This window comes from Phacochoerus africanus, chromosome 11, assembly GCF_016906955.1.
Source record: "Phacochoerus africanus isolate WHEZ1 chromosome 11, ROS_Pafr_v1, whole genome shotgun sequence".
NCBI classification, from domain to species: Eukaryota; Metazoa; Chordata; class Mammalia; order Artiodactyla; family Suidae; genus Phacochoerus; species Phacochoerus africanus.
The window spans coordinates 135,256,634-135,276,392 of NC_062554.1; the positions used below are offsets into that span (position 1 = coordinate 135,256,634).

Here is a 19,759-nt window from a genome sequence, read left to right on the forward strand (position 1 = left end):
GGAAGAAATGCAGGAGTGCTGGCGGTCTTTGCACAATTCAGACACAGCTCTGCCTCTGAGCACACAGAGGCCCATTTGCTGGGATGGCATGAAAAGAATTCTTGTTTAGAAAACGCAGTGGCTTCATTTCCAAGTGAGAGGGCACTTTTGAGTATACTGACGAAAGGCCTAAAACCATTGACAGTCTAACTGTCACGGTGGGATTTGGGTGTGTGCAGATATACCGGGGCAGCTATTTGACTCATGATGTCACTGAATTCCATCCATGAACCATTCTACTTGCCAGAGCTTTCGATCTGCAGGTGATAAGAAAGCTCCAGTTCAAGGTGAATGGGGCAAAGAAGCTAGGCTGTGGCTTTGGTCACTGAAGACACGGGTCAGAGTCGTCTTTGAGGCTGTGAGGATCTCACTTTTTCAGGACTGAATTTGTCTTCTTTTCTTGCTTGCGTTTTCTTCCATGCGGTCTCCTTCTCGGGAAGAATCTACAATCAGTGATGCTCCTGACAAGTCCAGCCATAGTTGTTGTAAGACTCAAGTTCAGGGACAGAGAGGAAAAAAAAAACCACTTTTATTCCCAGATGATTCAAGCAGAAGTCATAGACCTGACTCCCCTTGTCCAGCAGGACCACAGAGACATCCCTGAACCGTCCATCATGGGCGAGGCACGGAGATGCTGGCCAACCCTGGTCCCTTGGCCCTGGCGGACAGCCCTGCCCGAGGAGCTGGGGGTTAAGAATGCAGTAGGGCTTGGTTCTCTAGAGGAAGCCAAGTTAATGTGTGCTACCAGAAGACAGAGCGCAGATATTGGGTGGCAAACATTTATAACCACCTAGAGATCTTTCTCTCTTTAACTGCAAGCATTCTCTCATGCAATCCATGTGAGTATAAATAAGTAAACACCACAATGTGAGGCATAATAACAGTACCCTTGGGCCACAAGGGAGAAGCATGATTTGAATGCAAAGATAGAAGGCGGCTTTGGAATTGTTTGAAAGATTTTATTCCAAAAGTACTAATGAGTCCACTGGTTTCCTCCTGGGAGCAAGCCAGTGGAAGTCCTCTTCTTGGTGACAGAAGCTTGAAGCTGTGCTCATCACATCTCCAAGTGACACGAAGGCCAGATGGTGAGTGAATTTGCTGGCAGGTAGGATGAGGGTCGCCAGGATGATGGGCCAACGGAATAACTTGATGCAAAGCATATACTACGGAGGCTGAGGATTACGTACGCAGACCGACTCCACGAGGATGTGATGAAGAACCGCTTCCGCTGTCAAGCTCCAGGAACACTGGAGAGAGAATTAAGCAAGGATATGCGCACCGTCTTACAGATGCTCAGGAGAGGAGATGTGAAAGCAAAAAGCTGGTGGCTCGGTGGGCAGTTGGGTGGTGTCAGCCTTGCTCTGGTTTGCAGGCTGCCTGGAGAACCAGCAGAATTGGCTCCCTCGGAAGTTTCTGTGGGCAGCAGAAAGGGTGGATGGGCCCGGGGCTGCCTCACTTCCACGTCCTGCCCATCACATGCTTTCTCCTGGTCCTTGATTCCTCCTGGTTTAAGTGCCAACCACTGACCACTTTCTTCTTATCTCAGATTTATGAAGTCCTGGACCTCAGGATGGTCCCATGTTTGGAGTCTATGGGGAAGTAGTTTGAGACACGGAAGCACCTCCATATTACTGTGGGCCCACGACATCTGTGATTCAGATGCTTACGTCAGAAGCCCCATGTCTGAGCCCAAGCAGTGTCCCTGGCCAACCATCTCCAGGATGAATGTCTTGTGGGCCCCCCTCCTCTAGCGCCACCATCACTGCAGTAGCTGGTGACATCCGCAGAGCGTTGAGAACCCCCAGAGAATTTCGCAGTACCCTGGGCATACCATGGAAGGATCTGGAAGCCAATCGGCTTAAGGCCCTAGCAAGATGCCATTCCAGGGAGACACGTTAACTGACTCCCCACCAGAGACACATCTACACCCACTCGTGTTATGAATCCTCCGGGAAACACCCTCCACTCCTGACACTGCTTTCTGCCAGGCTGCACTGTGCTATGTCCCACTTTGGGGGACCTGGAAGCAGAGGATAAACAAAGCTAGGTCTATGGCTGTGCTGTGGCCTAGTCTGGTGCCTGACCCCTGGGAAGACCAGGGAAAAGAGACACAGTCAGAAGAAAAGATGCCCCATCTGGATGTTCCCTGAGGTGGACTCCAGGTCTTTTTTTTTTCTGTCTTTTTTGTCTTTTTGCCATTTCTAGGGCTGCTCCCATGGCACATGGAGGTTCCCAGGCTAGGGGTTGAATTGGAGCTGTAGCCGCCGGCCTACACCAGAGCCACAGCCACGCTGGATCTGAGCCACATCTGCAACCTACACCACAGCTCACGGCAACGCCGGCTCTTTAACCCATTGAGCAAAGCCAGGGACTGAACCCACAACCTCGTGGTTCCTAGTTGGATTCATTAACCACTGAGCCATGGTGGGAACTCCTGGATCTTTTTGTCAACTACAAGGCAAACCCTGCCTGGAGTTGACCTGCTGCCCAGCAGCTGCCAAGCAGCCTCCTTTGGGACATCCAAAAAGGCAAAAGCCTTACACAGTGCCACCAAAGGCTTGTCACCACTGCTGGACACATCCAGGCCCCTGCTTCAGAGCCCAGCTTGTGCAGGGAGAGTCCGACGCCAGGTGCTGCCCTGCTGAAGCCGGTCCATTACTGACCGGTCCCATTAGGATTGGTTTTGAAACCTTTGCACTGGCCCGTATGTGTGTGCGGCCTCGACGCGAATGCCATGAGTGACTTTACAGTATATTCGAAACAGATCCCTGGACAGCTTCTTTCAAGAAACACGGGTTTGCCACTGACTTCAGAAGAATATCCATGAGTCATCCATTCGATTCTCTGAACAGATACTGCTGACTTTAGGCAGAACAGCAGGAGGGATGGGTCTCCGAGGTGCGGTGGAATCTGGCACCTGCACAGCTGGCCGGCCTGGGAGCAGTAACTCTTAGCCCCTGCTGTGGATCAAAGGCTGAGCGAGAAGGGAGCTGTGGCCTCTGCCAACCGGCAGCCAGATCCAGAGCTGAACTTTAATTCTTAACAGCCAGGTTTGCTCTGTGCACATTCATGAAAAGCCCCCTGAGCACCCAAGGTGGCTTCTCCGCTCATTAAATTGAGTTTGTGGTCAGCCTTCTGCCTAAAAAAAGCACAGCAATCGCACTGACCGCGACTTCAGGTGCAAGTGGCGTTTATTCCCTCTAACTAAAAGATGAAGATTGTACAGCGCTCCCTTTCCCCGGCCCATGTCCAGAATTAAGTTAAATTCAGATTTTGCGAAGGTGTGAACTAAATACAAACAACCCTCATGCTTCGGGCCCAGGCACTCAGTGACCGGCAGGAGGCAGCCAGAACCACTGTATTTTCTGCAAAAACTCCTGGGGCCGCCCGGACCTTACCTGGAACAGGAGCTCCTGGAAGGCTCTCCTTCCTGCAGAAGCTATGCTGAGTCTCCTCCCCTTAAAGGCTGGCAGCTCTGCCAGCCCAGCGTCTTCTCCGTCCACGGGCACCCTGGAGATGCTCGCCCAGCATCCCCAGGCAGCTCTCGACTTGTCCAGAAAGCACATAGGCCTAGGGTTACCCCCAGGTGTCCCCCATGTCCCTTCATTTCCCACTCTGTCCGCCGACATGCTCCCATCCCAGGGCACCCGGTCTTTTTCCCCCCAAGGAGAGAGAGACCTTCCCTCCGCTGTTCAAAGTCGAAGAAGCCAAAAGGGACTGGGATCAGATTTCATGGCCATACGGGGCCTTGGCCCCTCATGTAGGTGGGCCTGGCCTAAACACATGAACACGAGGACGTGTTCAGAACACACTGCCCACGCTCGTTCGTGCCATCCCTGCTGCCTGGCGGTGCTCTCAGGAGAGGATGCCCAGGCTGAGAAGTCATGTGGGGCAGGCTGGATCGGGAGGCTGCGGGGAACCGTGTCAGGTGCTGCAAGCCACTCACAGGGAGAGGCTGAGGTTTCTGTGCCAAGCTAGCTCCTGCCCCGAGGGAAGGGAAACTACCACGTCCCCAAGACCAGGGGTGTTGGACAAGATGATGGAGATGGCGGCAAAGGGGCCCAGGACGGTGGGAGGCATGAGGCCTGAGTGCCCTTCTCTCAGCTTTTCCTCCCGGCCCTCCTCCTGGGGTCCCTCCTCCCGGTGTCCCTCCTCCCTCCTTCCCTCCCCACTTGGCCCTCGCAGGTCCTGGATGGGGAGCACAGGGAGAGCAACCCCCTAGAGGTCTGCCCTTGTTTAATAAGCTGCTGTTTCAGAGATGGGTGCAGACTCCCTGCACTTAAGACACAGCCGCTGCTCCAAGGCCTCCAACAGACAGAATTGCAGCGCCACAGCAGCGAGGGGGGAGGCGAGAGGGCTTATGCCCAAGGGGACAGAAAGGCCATGTGGAGGCAGCTTTGAACTTGGCCTGGACCCCATCTGCTCCACTGCTGCTCAGGATGGGCAGGGGCCAGGCACAGACTCGCTGAAGAAGACCGGGCTCTTGCTATCGGGTTTAATCTGGATCCCAGAAAGAACGATGGGAGGGATAAAACGAGTTAAAACTGGATGAGGGGCCAGGAACATGCTGCAGTCCCAGGGGACTTTGGGGTGCCCACCCACCTGAAGATTTTTTTCTTCTTATTCCTTTTAAAGATGAGAAAACAGGGACCCTGAGACATCAGCTGTCCAAGATCACAAAACCGGCCCCTGGTAGAGCCCGACAAAACTCATGTCACTTCACTCCCTCACCCGGGATTCTGCTGCTGATGCTTCCTCTGCAGCTTGAGAAGAATGTAGATAAAATAAATAAAATAAAATAGGATTCGCAAACTCCATGATTGTTCTTCCAGTGTCGCAACTAAGCAAGGCTGCCCAGGCATCGTTCTCCACAAAGGACAGAAGTCCTCCTAAAATTGCTTCCCCCCCTCACCTCCCCACCTCCGAGTGTCGCTGCTGAAATAAAGAGGTTTGGACCTTGGGTAGCATAATTAGATCATTCTGTCCACCCTCCCTCTTCTCCGCGAGCTCCAGGTCTCATCATCTCAGCTTTCTACCCTGCCCCTGAGAGCTGCCACAAAGGCTTTCTGACTCAAGGGGACCCAGGATGGCGGTGGCATCAGAAGAGACTTTGTGATTCTCTCCATCAGACCCCCAAACAACTTTCCAGCTAGAAGTAGAATCTTCTGCACGTGCTGGTCCAGTTTTATTCTTATGAATTGCACCTATTTGGGGCCCCTCCCATGTAACCATACGACAAACCATGTTGTCCAAACAAAAACAAATGTGATCCAGAAAGACTTGAGAAGAGTTAGTCTGAGTGGCCAGGCTGCTGAATCCCAAGACCTCAGTCTCTTGCTGTGGGATAACAGGAAGAAAGAGGGGGCTGGCAAAGGCCGAGGGGCTTAAATCTTTCTAGACACGGAAACCATCCACCCAACTCTTTTTCATTTTTGTGTGTTTTGGTGAATTAAGGAGAAGCAGCTTCTGGCCCAGTCTTCCCAAGGCAGGGGATAGATGGGCTCCAGGATAGACACTTACAACCAGCCTCTTGTTTATACTTCCTGAGGGAGGAAACAAGTGGGCTGCAGGATGGACGTGTAGAACCAGCCACCTATCTGAACCTCAAGATAGAGCTAACAGGCACAAGGCAAATAACTGGTGGGTGTCTTCGGTGAACTTGTGAAATAAATGGTAATGACAGATCAGAAGAAGGGCTGAGCCCTGCTTGGGCAAAAGACCAAGAGGTCACATACTTCCTATCCGCAGGGTCAGGGAGACCCCAACTCCACAGGTGCAGCAAGACCCTCTGGGTCAGAAAGGGAGGGGGCGCCAGGCCATGCTAAGTCCAGATCACCTTCCCACCACGCCTTGCTCGGGAATCCATCTTGGCCAAAAGATGCACCTGCAGATCAGGGAGGGGCCTGGGTCTGGTCAGGTGTCAAAGAGAAAACAAGATAACTGGCCAAAGGAAAGCCAAGACCTGGGAGAACTGTCCTATGGAAGTGGTTTGAATCACCTCTCTGGTGCGCTCCTCATTCAGGGGGGTGCCTGCACCCTCACTCCTCTTTGTGTGTGTGTTACCCTTTGCTTCTGCATTAGATAAACAGACTAGTCCCCCCACTGCAACAGTGTATTATGTTCCTGGCATTAAACATTGTATCTATCTTTGTCTCCTTGAAACATTCTTGCTTCCAATGGGGATGGGGGCAAGAATCAGGGCAATTCTGCTTTAGCCTGTAGCTGACCTAGTGGCTGGGATTCCCAGTTTTCATCCAGGCTGCCCAGGTTCAATTCCTGAGCAGAGAATAAAAATCTCGCTTCAAGCCATCACCCACTGCTGTCTCTCCAAGATCATTCCTATGGCCTCCCTGTCTTCTGCAGTTCATGGAAATGGGGTTTGTCCACCTTTTTTTTTTTTTTTTTTTTAGTCTCTTTAGAGCCACACCCATGACATAAGGAGGTTCCCAGGCTAGGGGTAGAATTCAAGCTATGGCCAGCCACCTACGCCAGAGCCACACAGAGTCTGCAACCTACACCACACACAGCTTGTGGCAACGCTGGACCCTTAACCCTCTGAGCAAGGCCAGGGATTGAACCCACATCCTCATGGATGATAGTCGGCTCCGCTAACCACTGAGCGATGATGGGAATTCCTCGTCCACTTCTTATAAAGAAGTAGGGGAGGAGAAAAAGTGGTCTCAAAGCACCCACCCACAGCCCAGGGCCTGACCCCGCAGGGAAAATGTTGTATGTTCATACATCTGAACTTTTTCTTTCTGTCCTTTTAGGGCTGAACCCACAGCAAGTGGAAGTTCCCAGGCGAGGGCTCACTATAACACTTGTCACCACCATAGCCACTGCAGGCCAGATCAAAGCCAATCTGCAACCTACACTGCAGATTGCAGCAACCCTGGATCCCAAACTCACTGAGTGAGGGCAGGAATCAAACCTGCCTCTTCAAGGATACTAGTTCACTTCTTAACCCCCTGAGCCACAACGGAAACTCCCATCTGAGCATTTTCAGTGATTCTAAGATGACGCAGTAGGAATTTGGGAATGGACATCCCTATAGAAATTCCATTTTAGGGATTAATTCGAAGTTACCTTTTTTTCTTTATCCAAAAAAAAAAAAGTAGCACATCCATGCATCACTATCAAAAAGTAAAAAGAAGTCTGAGCCACACTGGCCACTGCCTAACAATTTGGCATTCTAGTGAAGTTCATCTGAAATCTTTCTATTCATGACAGGAGAGAGTGGACAGGGAAGGGGAGACAGAGGGATGGGGCAGACAGATCGGCAGAGGTTCAGAAAGTCCGCTCCACGGATTGCTGAGGACTTTCTTACTCTTACAGACCTATACCTCTGGGTTTCTTAAATGTAAGGAGGAAGGAAAACAAAACAAAACAAAGCAAATCCTCCCCATAGGCTGCTAAGCAAACGCGGCCTGCCTTCGAATTCCTGAATTCCTACCTGAGCACAGTTTGTTTCAGGTTTTTCCACAGTCGCAAGACCCCAGCTGTCCACAGGGAGGAAAGCCAGAGGGGGCCAATTAGGAAGGAAGGAATTAAAAGGAAGAAGAACGCAATGGAAAAAGCCCAGATGAAAGGTCCAGGGGAGAGGGAGAGACAAGGCAGGCGAATGGCAGCCGCCGGCGGAGGTGGGGAGGCGGCTGCGCGGGAGGCAGACAGGTGGGTCTCGGGCCAGGCAGGGAGCTGGCGGGCGGGCGGTCCTCCCCACCGTGGGCAGCGCCCGCCGCCGCGGCGACGCCTCCCGAACCCGGGCCGCAGAGGAGGGGGCGGGGAGCGCGCGGGGCGGGAGGCGGCTGCGGCAGGGGAGGCGGGGAGGCGGGAGGCGGGCGCGCGGACTCCCACTCCGGCCTCGGTGCCACTCGCCCGCCCGCCTGCGGTGCTCCGGGCATCTCCTCCGCCTCCGACGCGCCGCGGATACCCCAGCATCCCAGCCGCTTGGTCGCGGGCGTCCCCCGCTCCTGCCGGAGGCGAGAAGCGAAGCCAAGTCTGGGTGCCCCCAGAGCTCAATTCGTTGCGGAGACGCGGGGACCAGACCAGAGGATGAGCGGCGGAGGGCGGCGCGGGCACTGACGCGAGTTGGGGCCACGGCTCCCCACCGGCGGCAGCGCGATGAGCCAGCCCGCGGAGACGCCCTAGCCGGGTGCACGCGCCGGGCGGAGCGCGCAGGTGGGGCTGTGCTCTCCGTGCGCCCTGCGCGGGTCCCCCGCGGGCCGGAGGATGGGCGCCGGTGCCCTGGGCCCGCGCCCACCGCTGCTGCCCCCGCGCCCGCCGCGAGCCCGGCGTCAGGCCGGCCCCCTGCGCTCATGTATGTAGGCTGGGCGCCCGCCCGCCCTCCGGGATGAGGGTGCATGTTGGGAGTTCGCGTCCCGGGGCGCCCTTCCGCTTCCCTGCTGCTCCGGAGGGGTTCCCCCCATATCCCAAGTTTGTACTTAGGCATGATCACCTGGGCTGAGGTCGACCGGGCAGGGGCTGGGGGTGAGCAGAGGGCAGGAACGACCCCAGCCTGCTGGAATTGGGTGGGGATGAGCGGGAGGAAGCACCCCGAATGGCGCTGAATTGGGGGGCTGGGGGGAGCCGGAGGGCTAGGTGGAGAGGGGCTGGGTGGCCAGCACCCTGCAGCATCTAGGGTTCAGTTGGCCCCTTTGGGCGGAAGAAAGTTTGGGAGCCAGAAAGGCTTTCAGAACCTGGGAGAGGGAGGGGGACTAGACCCTGCCTTGCGCCCTCCAACCCTGGGCTCCTCCACCGCACACCTTAGTGCTGCCGGCCCTTCTGCTCCACCGCCACGATCCGCTTCCCAGTCAAAGAATTTAGGAGGCCGAGCGCCGCGGCCCACGCAGGGGTCAGTGCTAGCGCCGCGAGTCGCTGAGCGGCTGCCCCGGTGGCGGGTGGAGGAGCCAAAGCTTCCCGAAGCCCCGACACGCAGCCTGAATGGGAGGGTGGGCAGGGGGGGCGGGTAGTCAGGGAACTTCCCCGCAACCCCGCCTGGGGAGCAGGGCGGGGAAGGGGCGTTTGCTCCCTGCACCGGTGTTGTGTAAAAAGTTGTTAGGATGAATCACCAGATGCTAAGAGCTTCCTCCCCCCCCCCCCCCACCTTCTTCTTCCCCAAACACCCTCAGGCAGCGAGGAAGGGTTTCCCTCTTATTTTCCCGCACGACCGCCAGTCTCCACTCCACTGCGGAATTCTCCACTGAGTAATAAGCGTTAGGAAAGTGTGGCCAGGACGCAGAGAGGGGCGCCCGGACGCCTGGGTTATGTGGCTCCATCCCATCCTTGCAGGGGGCGCGGGCCCGGCTCGCTGCATCCCAGAGGCTCCGCCACCCGCTAATCAGGACGACACGGGAGAAACACTGCTGGCCAGTGTTTTTCTGGGACTTGGCCTCCATGTACGTGTCCGCAGTCTGGGACGTGTAGGAACCCTGGCCGTGCCCCGATGCTGCCCCTGCCCGCGTGGTCCAGCGCGCTCATCTAGGGAGCAGCCGAGCTGGGCGGCGCGGGGCCGGGTGGGGGCCGGGCGCGCGCGGGCCGCGGGGCTCAGCTGTGCTGCTGTTCTCTCCGCAGGGACGGCGGCTCCCGGCTGGCGGCGGCGCGCCCCCGGGCTGTGAATGCGACTCGCCCCTCGGCCGCGCTCCCCGCCCGCCCGCCCGCCGGGACGCGGTAGGGGATGCCCAGCTCCACTGCGATGGCAGTTGGCGCGCTGTCCAGTTCCCTCCTGGTCACCTGCTGCCTGATGGTGGCTCTGTGCAGCCCGAGCATCCCGCTGGAGAAGCTGGCCCAGGCGCCGGAGCAGCCCGGCCAGGAGAAGCGCGAGCACGCGTCTCGGGACGGCCCGGGGCGGGTGAGCGAGCTCGGGCGCCCTGCGAGGGACGAGGGCGGCGGCGGCCGGGACTGGAAGGGCAAAGGCGGCCGCGGGCTGACCAGCCGGGAGGCGTGGAGCAGGCAGAAGCAGGCCTGGCCCGCCCAGGGCGGGGGCGCCAAGGCCGGGGACCTGCAGGTGCGGCCTCGAGGGGACACCCCCCACGAAGAGCCCCCGGCCGCCTCCGCCCAGGACGCCGCGGGCTCGGACCCGGGGCCCACGCTGGAGCCGCCGGAGGAGTACGCGTACCCGGACTACCGCGGCAAGGGCTGCGTAGACGAGAGCGGCTTCGTGTACGCGATCGGAGAGAAGTTCGCGCCCGGCCCCTCGGCCTGCCCGTGCCTGTGCACCGAGGAGGGGCCGCTGTGCGCTCAGCCCGAGTGCCCGCGACTGCACCCGCGCTGCATCCACGTCGACACGAGCCAGTGCTGCCCGCAGTGCAAGGAGAGGAAGAACTACTGCGAGTTCCGGGGCAAGACCTACCAGACTCTGGAGGAGTTCGTGGTAAGAGGCGAGCGCCCGCCGGGCGGCTTCGCAGCTCCCAGGAGAGGGTGGAAGGCTCTGTGCGCCCCGTTTGGAGAAGAGGCGCTCTCTGGTTCTCAGAGGTGGACGGCGCTGTGCTCGCCTCTCCTTGGCAGGACCCCCTCCCCCCCATTTCGGTGCAGAGGTAGTTCTTTAAAGCCACGTGCCCAATCCACGTTCCTTCGTTTGGCCTTCGCTGTACAAGGGTTTCCTTAGAGGGAAGCCCGGGGCGCTAAAGGCAACAGCCAGAGCAAAAGTACTGGCTGTACTTTAAACATCAATTTGCTGCTGGTAATTTAAAAGTGTTACCGCTGAAATGCGCAACCTGTTTTCAAACAAAGGGTAATTCACCGTGCCATTTGGGATGTATTCTTCAGCTAATAGCTCATTAGGAGAGACTCTTCCCATAAATAAGCCATTTCCCTAGATTCTGTGTTGGATATCATGCAAACGTTCCAGAAATTACAAGAAAAAAAAAATGCTTTCTCACTGGATGCCAAAACAGAGTAGATGGCAAAACGGAGAAATCCAGTTTGAAGTTTTATTGAGTACGGGTGTTGGTGAATAAGCAGCCCTGGCTATTTCCTGAATGTCCACTAGGCTCCAGCCTGCCTTTTGCACCAGTATTAACTTAGTTAAACCTCATACCACACTGTAAAGTAGGTTATTGCCTGGTATTCCCAGTTTATGGAAAAGAGACAACTGAGACACAGAATATTTGACTAAGGTGTTGAAGGGCTAACATAGCTGTTAAGAAGCAGATTCATGTGTCCAGTGGGCTTTTACCCCCTACACTGAACCCAAAGCCCACCCCCACCCAGGGCTAGTGCAGATCAGGATACCACCCAGCATTTGCTCTAGTTGGGGGGTGAACTCCCCCTGAAAGCCTGCTTCTTCACTAGTAAACCAGGAAGAGAGGTGCTTGGCTGTTCAGCCATTCCAGGCCCCCAACGTAGGCTCCCCCCTCCCCTGGGCTGGCCTGGACTTCGCCAGTTGCCTTGTGTGCCAGAGGTTTCCCCGGGCCAAAGAGGGGGTCCTTGGCCCTATAGCCCCCAAAGCTGAGCAAGGAAGGCAGGTGGGGAAGAATCCCTCAGGGTCCCCAGAATATAGCCTCTGAGATCTTCAGATTCAGAATGTGCCCAGGATGTGACAGCGTGTAGTGAGTTGTAGGAGTCAATTCCCAAGGTTTGTAGAAATACAACCTAGGAAAGACAGATCTATAGAAAATGCCCCAGTGTTGTTGAAAGACTGCTGGGATTTAGTCAGGAAACATGAATTCCCATACTGGTGTTGCCACTAACCAGCTGCGTGACAGGGACAAAGCACATCTCCCCTCTAGTTTTCTTTTTCCTCATTTGTAAAGTAAGGGCCAGCCATTCCTAAGGCTCTTTGGATCTGTAGCCCGGGGTCTGTCTCCAAGCAAGCCTGTTCAATACAGTTCTTTGGAGCGACAGATAAGAACCTCGTAGGAACCAGGCCCTGGCCATACAACAGAAGCAAGTCAGGAACCCGGCCCTCAAAATGCTCCTGGAGTACCTGTCCAGGTGTTTGGGGTGCAGTCCAGAAGTGCAGAAGTGAAGATGGCCGTAGGAGCTGGTGAAGCCTAAGGAGGGACCCTCCTCCATTTCAGCCTGGGACAGCACCTAAGGAGTCTCCAGAGTTTTAATTTCTTAAGAAAATCCAAGCGTTTTAAGATCAAAGACGAGGAGTTAGTTTTTAATGAAGAATTTTATTGTTTGCGTTATATGTAGTTGCATAGTCATTTAAGAGTCCCGTGAGCCAGGCTGCGGGCTTACTAGCATTTTGATCTCAAAAACCCGAACACATCACAGGGCAGCCATCCCAGATAGAAGGAGGAATTCAAACTTCTGTTTCAGTTACTCATTGCTAGAGGCTGGATGCCATGAAGCTGCCTCCAGCCTATGGGGAAGGGGGTTCTTACTGGATCTCTCTTTTCAAAAACTGGTCCACAGCTAGAAGGTGTTCTCCACTCTGGAGATGGGAGATGAGAGTCACAAGAGAGATGGGGAAGATTATAATCTGGGGAAGAATCAGAATACCAATAAAGCTCTTTTTAGAGTATTAAGTGCATTCTTTGTCTTCAGGTGACACTCCATTCTCTTAACTTGCACCCAGTCCTTACCAGCTGCTAGGAGGGGCATGGACACATGCATGAGGGTGGCACAGCTGCCACAAAATTTTAATTATAATTATATCCCCCCTGCTCCTCCAATAGATACAACTACTAATGATTTCCTTGTCTATATCATGCTTGTTCATTTCTGTTAGTATCAGAAACATTGTGGGCCTTTGCACAATTTAGTGTGGCTTCGTGTGAGTTTCCTGTCACTTACAAAAGAGGATGCAGTACTTTGTTGGGGAGGATGAGTGTAGAAGGGTGTAAGGTCAGCTGGGGGTTCAAGGGGGTTGTGGGCTGCGGTGATGGAGCGTTTTGTGAGGCTGGGGCCCCAGGGCAAGACTGTCCCGTGTCTGCTCTGGGTCCCCTGGGCTTCAGAGGAGCTCCGTCATTGCCCACAGTTTGCATGGCCCAAAGTACATGGAAAACGGAAAAGGGAAGCGTGTTCCACCTGAACGCTTTAAGCTTCTCTGAAGAAAATGAAATTCAGTGGAGGCTCTCGTACCATAAAGATCAGGCTTGGAGCAGTGGTCTTGGCGGCAGAAAGGAGGTGAAAGGGAGTCCTTTTTCCCTGGGAGGCATCCAGGCGCTTAGGCAGTCTGTCTCCTGCTTTCCAAGAGAGGGAGGAGGTGGCTGCTGAGGCTGGGAGCGTGGTGTGGGTCTGGAGTGAGAAGACAGAACCAGGATGCTGCTTGCGCCTGTGTTGAGCGCATGGCCCTGGACAGCTTCGCTTCTCCCTGCTCTCGCCCTTTTCTCTATCTTTGGGTACCCACCCGCCTGCAGTGTGTGGGCCCAGTGCACAGGGAGGCCAAACAAAACAACCCTGGGAGATTAGAACAGAGAAACGTGTATTTATTGCAGGCCCTTCAAGGAGAATGGGGGACTCAAGCTCAAAAGACCCAATGGGTTTCAGGGAAGAAGGTTTTACAGGCAAAATCCGGTGGGGGTGAACTGGGGTGTGGGCCCCTCCTCTGATTGGCTGGTGGTGAGGGCACAGGGCGGGGCTCCAGGAATCTGGGCTCCGCCTGAAGTTACCATCCTCCGCTGGGGTGGGTGCCTTAGTTCCTGCAGAGCAGCTCAGAGGTTGGTGCCGGACATGTATGTTCACCCCAGGAAGAGCCAGGACTGAGCTATTTTTTCTTGCTGCATTCCCACATTCCCCTAATTAGTAGCTGTTTGAATCTGCCCTTTGGAGCTCTGGGAAGGTCTCGGAGGCTGGAAGCTTTTTCCCCCCCGCAAACAAGAAACAAGGGGCACAGAAAGGCTTTTATACTTGGAAGGGCCCTGGGGCCCTGCTCAGTTTCACTCTCTGCCCCATTTTCTCTGTACTTCAGACCCATCTGTCCCCTTCTCTCCATGCTCTTTATCCCGTTCAAACACCCGTTGCCTACAGCCTGGGTGCTCTCAGCCAGATGTCAGCAGAGAGCCTCACTGCTTCCATGAAATACCGTTTGGTTGCTAATAATAATTAGAATAATATCCTCCATCCCCCAGAGATGTTTGTTATTTCATCTGCATCTCCAGATAAAACCATACTTAGCAGTAGAATGGTCACCACTGCCCCTCAGATTATACCAAGTGTCCTGTTCTTCAGCTTATAGCAGCAGGTCTTCAACTTTGAGTGAGTAAAAGCTGGTGTATTGGTTTATCATTTTTATAGGCGAAGGCCACGTCCTGTGCTCTCTGCTTCCCCGGGGGTCCATTTGCACAACAGAGTATCACAGACCCAGTGGCTTAAACAATAGAAATTTAGGGTTTCACAGTCTGGAGGCTGGAGTCAGAGGTCCAGGGGTGGGCAGGGCTGGCTCCTCCTGAGGCCTCTCTCCTTGCGGTGTAGACCTCTGTCCTCTCCCCGTGGGCTCGCACAGTCTTCCCTCTGTGTGCGTTCCAGTCGCCTCTTCTTCTGAGGACTCCACTGCATCAGATTAGGAGAAGCTCACATGACCTTTTTTTACCTGAATTGCTTCTAAAAAGACCTTTTCCCAAAAAACAGTCACAGTGTGAAGCATTGGTTTAGGGCTTCAGTGTCTGAATTTGGGAGGGGGCACAATGCAGCTTAAAGGTGGGGTGTCAGGGACCGGAGCCGACCTCACAGACCTGGGTCCAACAAAGTATAAGGCAGGTGGCGGGGGAGGGTAAATCAGCAGGTTTGATCAAAACCAGTATTTATAGAGCAGGCACAGAATTATGGGAAATGCACTAAAGGCCTGATAAACAGAACTCAGCCGCCCACCCAGACCGTGGTGATTCTGTGCCTATTCCATTCTGAGCGCCACTGAGGAATTCTTCAGTGACTTGTGTCGGTGGGTCCTCGGAGCCTACATATGAGGCCTCACTTTTAAATTTCCCCTGATAACTACCATAAGGGCCAGCAGCAAGTCAAATTTGAAATTCATTAATAATAATAGTAATAATAAAAACTATTCCATTTTGGGCAACAAAAGAATCTGTTCCCTTCCTGGGACTCCTGATCCCTGGGGAACTGTGAAGACAGAAATGGGGTCTGCAAGCTTGTCTCTGTGTTTATAGGACCTAGTGGAACCGATGTGACTCCCCGAGATAAGGCCACCCAAGAGAATTAAAATTTCACTTTGCTTTTGGTTGGGTTGCTGTCAACTCAGTGTGTCCATGCTGGTTATCACGGCATATCTGGAGCGCTGATTGGCAATTGTATAAGTCTTTGAAGAAAAAGAGGAGATGAATTATTAATCAGTGCTGCTTGCTAGGCTGTCTTTCAAAGCATGGGGACTGTTGGACTGGTGATAAGTAACTAAACGTGTGAGTTGCCGGTGAAATGATTTGGGACTGTTGAGTCACCCCAAAGCCTCTCCTCTGGCCTCAGCATCTGACTTGTTGCAAAATCTCATTTCCAGGAGTTTATTAATGAAACACATCTTCCATGAATTTTGGAATTAAAGGCTCCATTTAAATATATCTCTATTGCAATTATGAGAAAGTGCCAAGAAAGACAAGGACACAATTCTCCCTATTTTTCAGTCTAAGGGTATTTATATTCATTTGGCTGATGTTGCTTAACCCCAAACCATGCCGTTATTATTTTTCTTTGCGTGTAGATTGAATGAAGTTGTGTCAAGGTGATGGTCTTTCCTGTAAGTCAGTTTAATATGCGTCCTGCTGCTGCCAGTGACAGTGCTTTGGTTTCTAGTAAGATGTGGCACATTTGGGACTTAGTTTCTGCCTTTCTGTCTAAAGCCATTTAAACAGTTAACGATTAAAAAAAAAAAAAAAAAACGGAGAGTCCATGTGGCTTATCTGGACCTTTCAGAGGCACCCCTAACTCAGGTGTGAGAAACGCAGCCTGGATGGCTGCTCCTTTACACATTCCGTGCAATACTTGGTTGCACATATGAGGAGATAAATGCTAGGAAAGTTCCTGAAGGATCCTGGGTCCTGGCCAAAACTTCCATAAACTCCTGGTCCATAACATATTCTGTCCAGGCCAAAAGGTCTCTGATATTTGCAGGACCATTTGCTCTGGTCCAAAACTTCCATAAGACATTTGGTCCGTACCAAAAGGTCCTTGAAGCAAGATAAATGGAGAGTCTCATACTAACTGATGTCAGACAAAGACAAAGACCCCACGATATCACTTATATGTGGAATCTAAAAAAAAAAGAGATACAAATGAACTTATGTACCAAGGAGAAACAGAGTCACAGACACAGGAAACAAACTCATGGTTACCGAAGGGGATGCTGGGGAAGCGATGAATTAATATTTTGCGATTAACAGATAAGCACTACTGTGCACAAAATCGATGAACAACAAGAACCCACTGTAGAGCACAGGAGACTCCAGTGGAAGAGCATCTGAAAAAGGACAGGTGATCTGTATATGCATGATGAAATCACTTTGATGTCCACCTAGAACCAACACCACACTGTAAATCAACTCTGCTTCATTAAAAATGGGTCCTGGATAACTTGATATTTGGTTCTGTCCAAAATCACCTGGTATGGACTCTTGGGATGGAACCAGATTTCAAGGACCTTTTGGGGTGAACCAAATGTCTTTTGGAAGTTTGGGACTGGACCACATGGTCCTGCAAACATCAGGTCCTTTTTTGGCAACGATCTATGGGGACCAACGAAGTTCTATCCACATCGCAGGGGAAAAACCGCTTGCTCACGTGGGCCTCGAGGTGTGCTGTGCTGAGTGGGGGTCTCGGGAGGTTCTGCCCCGTGGAGGGCCTCACCCCTGGGGCTCTGTGTCCCCTAAATGCCTCCTTATCCCCTGCTATCTGCAAATCTCATAGGTCCCAACAGAAAACTCATGCTTGCATCGATTTATTCAAAAAGGATTTTTTTGAATAAACATCTGCAGGCCTTGGGCCAGATCCTGGAGATATGGTGACAAACCATCAGGTCCCTCCAGGAAAGGGGCAGGGACCCTAGTGGGTGGGATGTGTTAAGAGGACGGTCACCAGGGACCCCGAAGGGCCAGCAGACGGAGGTCCCTCATCTGGACCCCAGTGCTGTTGATGGTTTGTTTTCAAGGACAGAAGAATCCTGGGGCGTATTTCTAGGGAAAAGCCCAGAGCCTGTTTCAACTCGAGCAGTTGTGAGTTTGCCTAAAGGATCCGGTTTTTCTGCTCACATCTCCATCCCCTGGAGCCATCCTTCATGGCTCAGTCCTGACCACAGAGCCGGAAAGCCTTCTTGCGCCTTATCTGTTCCAAGGCTGAGATCCTGCCAGCTGGATTTCACTTCTCATTCTATTTCTGTCGGGCACTGGGGGGCGGCCAGGACATAGAGTGCCTTTCGAATCCGCAGAAAGCGATGACATCAGGCATCTGCCGTGGCCCTGCGATTTCTCTGGGAAGCCCTAGGCCCCTGGGAAACCAGAGCAATGGAAAAATTAAGATACGGCGTGGCTCCGCCTAGCCCTCTTGCGGCAGAACCAATTTTGCCTGTGAATGTGGAAGACTCATCGCCTGGGTACACACTGTTTACCAAAGTCAGGAAATCCTGGATGTCATGTGATGAGAGACATCTTAAAATTACATCTGGCATGGCCCAAAAAGGGAGAGAAATTAATCCCCGGAGATGGGTGTGGGCATCCAGAGAGGAGAGTCAGCCTTTCAGAGGCTGCCAGCTGAAGGCATCCACGGCTGCCAGGCCCTGGACCCTTGGTACTCGAGGCCAGGCTGGAGCACCAGTCATGTCAGACACCCACGGAGAGAGTCAGCTGGTCACATGTCTCATAAAGCCAGGCCCCCCGGAAGAGCCTGTCCTGCAGGTCGGCCTCAGCCCAGGGCAGGGCTGGAGGCGCCTCTCTCCAGGGCACGTGGCCTCATATTCACGCTTTGCTTTGTATTCAAGCATATTCACACCTCATATTCTCCAGGGTGCCTGCCGAGAGCCCATATGCATGCTTCCCTGAGGGGTCTGGAAAATCCAAGTGGCACATTCGTATTTGAAGGGGTCTCAGGATGGCAGGGCCCACAGGTGTCCCACGGAGGCACACACACTCTGGCTGCAAAAGATCCCCACAGATAAGGTTCCAGGGTATGTGATGTCAAAATAACAATTACGCAAGAGAAGAAAGGGCAGGATAGACAAGAGTCACCGGAGACAGAAGCCGCCGGATCAGATCCAGATGTTGGAATAGAAAGAGAATATTTTTATGTGCAAAGAAATAAATGCTGCAGTAGAATGCATAGGTAAACAACATAAGCCAATCCACAATACCCCTCTGCTTCAAAAAGGAATCATCTAGAACCTTTATAAATGGGGGATACGGTAATGGCACATACCACCCCACAGGAGGGTTGGAGTACGGTCAGTGCGGAAGATGAGATGGTTTAGTGAAGCGGGGGGCGGGTCTGGAGAGGCTGCCCAGAGTGCAGCACAGGTGCGCGGATGGAAGGTAGGAAGAAGGGGTTCCGATGCACGGAGGACAGAGAAGGTCTAACACAGAGCCAGTGAGAACTTCGAAAGCGGCAGAGGAGAGCGTGAGCAAAGTGAAGAGATGGAGTTGGACTTTCTCATCGAAAGACCTCTATTTACTGCTTCAGGAATCCCAGTGAATCTAAAGAAAGATAAATAAATCGATAGATAGAGGAGTTCCTGTCGTGACGCAGTGGAAACGAATCCGACTAGGAACCACGAGGTTGCCGGTTTGATCCCTGGCCTCGCTCAGGGGGTTAAGGATCCGGCGTAGCCATGAGCTGTGGTGTAGGTCGCAGATGCGGCTCAAATCTGGCATTGCTGTGGCTGTGGTGCAGACCAGCAGCTATAGCTCTGATTCGACCCCTAGCCTGGACACCTCCACATGCCATGGGTGAGGCCCTAAAAAGACCAAAAAAAAAATAGTAATAAATAAATAGAGAGATAAATAAATAATAAAATATGTGTGATCTATAAATAAATAATAAAATATGTGTGATCTATAGCATATATTATATTTATCAAATATAATAAATAATAAATTGTCATCTATTCTAATAATGCATAATAAATGTACATATGTGTATATATACAGGCAGATAGACAGATAAATATAAATATATAACATACCTAGTGGGACTGCAGAATGCCAAAGAGAAAGGAGATATTTTAAGGGGGACCACAGAGGAAAGACTTTACCTACAAAATGATAGTAACTGGACACTAACATCTTGTCAAGAGTAGAAAACCCACAGCCTTCGAAGAACATCTTTAAAGAACAAAATAGGTGTTAATGTGATTTCTGTATCCAGCAAAACTGTCTCTTAGGAATGAGCCTGAACAAAAATATTTTCAAACAAAAATCATGTACCACCAAAAAAATCGTTACGTAAAGGAGCTCCCGTCGTGGCTCAGAGGAAACAAATCTGACTCGTATCCATGCATCCCTGGCCTTGTTCGCTCAGTGGGCTAAGGATCCGGCGTTGCCATGAGCTGTGGTGGAGGTCACAGATGCGGCTCGGATCTGGCGTTGCTGCGGCTCAGGTGTAGGCTGGTGGCTGCAGCTCTGATTCTACCCCTAGCCTGGGAACTTCCATGTGCCTCAGGTGAAGCCCTAAAAACTTAAAGACCTTGAAAGTGTAATCTACAGGTTGAATGTCAAAGAAGAAGGACCCGGATCCAGAGGCAGAGGCACTGCCGACGGGCGGTTCTCAACTGGGGGCCACCTTGTGTTGACTGGGGACTTTTGGCCGTGAGTGTTTTGTGGTGGTCATCACTGGGGGTGGG

General features: G+C 52.9%; 1 protein-coding gene across 1 annotated transcript in view; it reads left to right on the top strand.

The window, feature by feature from the left end:
• The first annotated feature begins 9,700 nt into the window (after positions 1–9,700).
• Positions 9,701–19,759, top strand: part of VWC2 (von Willebrand factor C domain containing 2) — a 100,054-nt gene continuing 89,995 nt past the window's right edge. Inside the window, exon 1 of the mRNA XM_047753418.1 lies at positions 9,701–10,408. Within this exon, the coding sequence (XP_047609374.1) occupies positions 9,713–10,408 (696 nt within the window). The 5' untranslated portion in view covers positions 9,701–9,712. The remainder of the gene's footprint in view (positions 10,409–19,759) is intronic.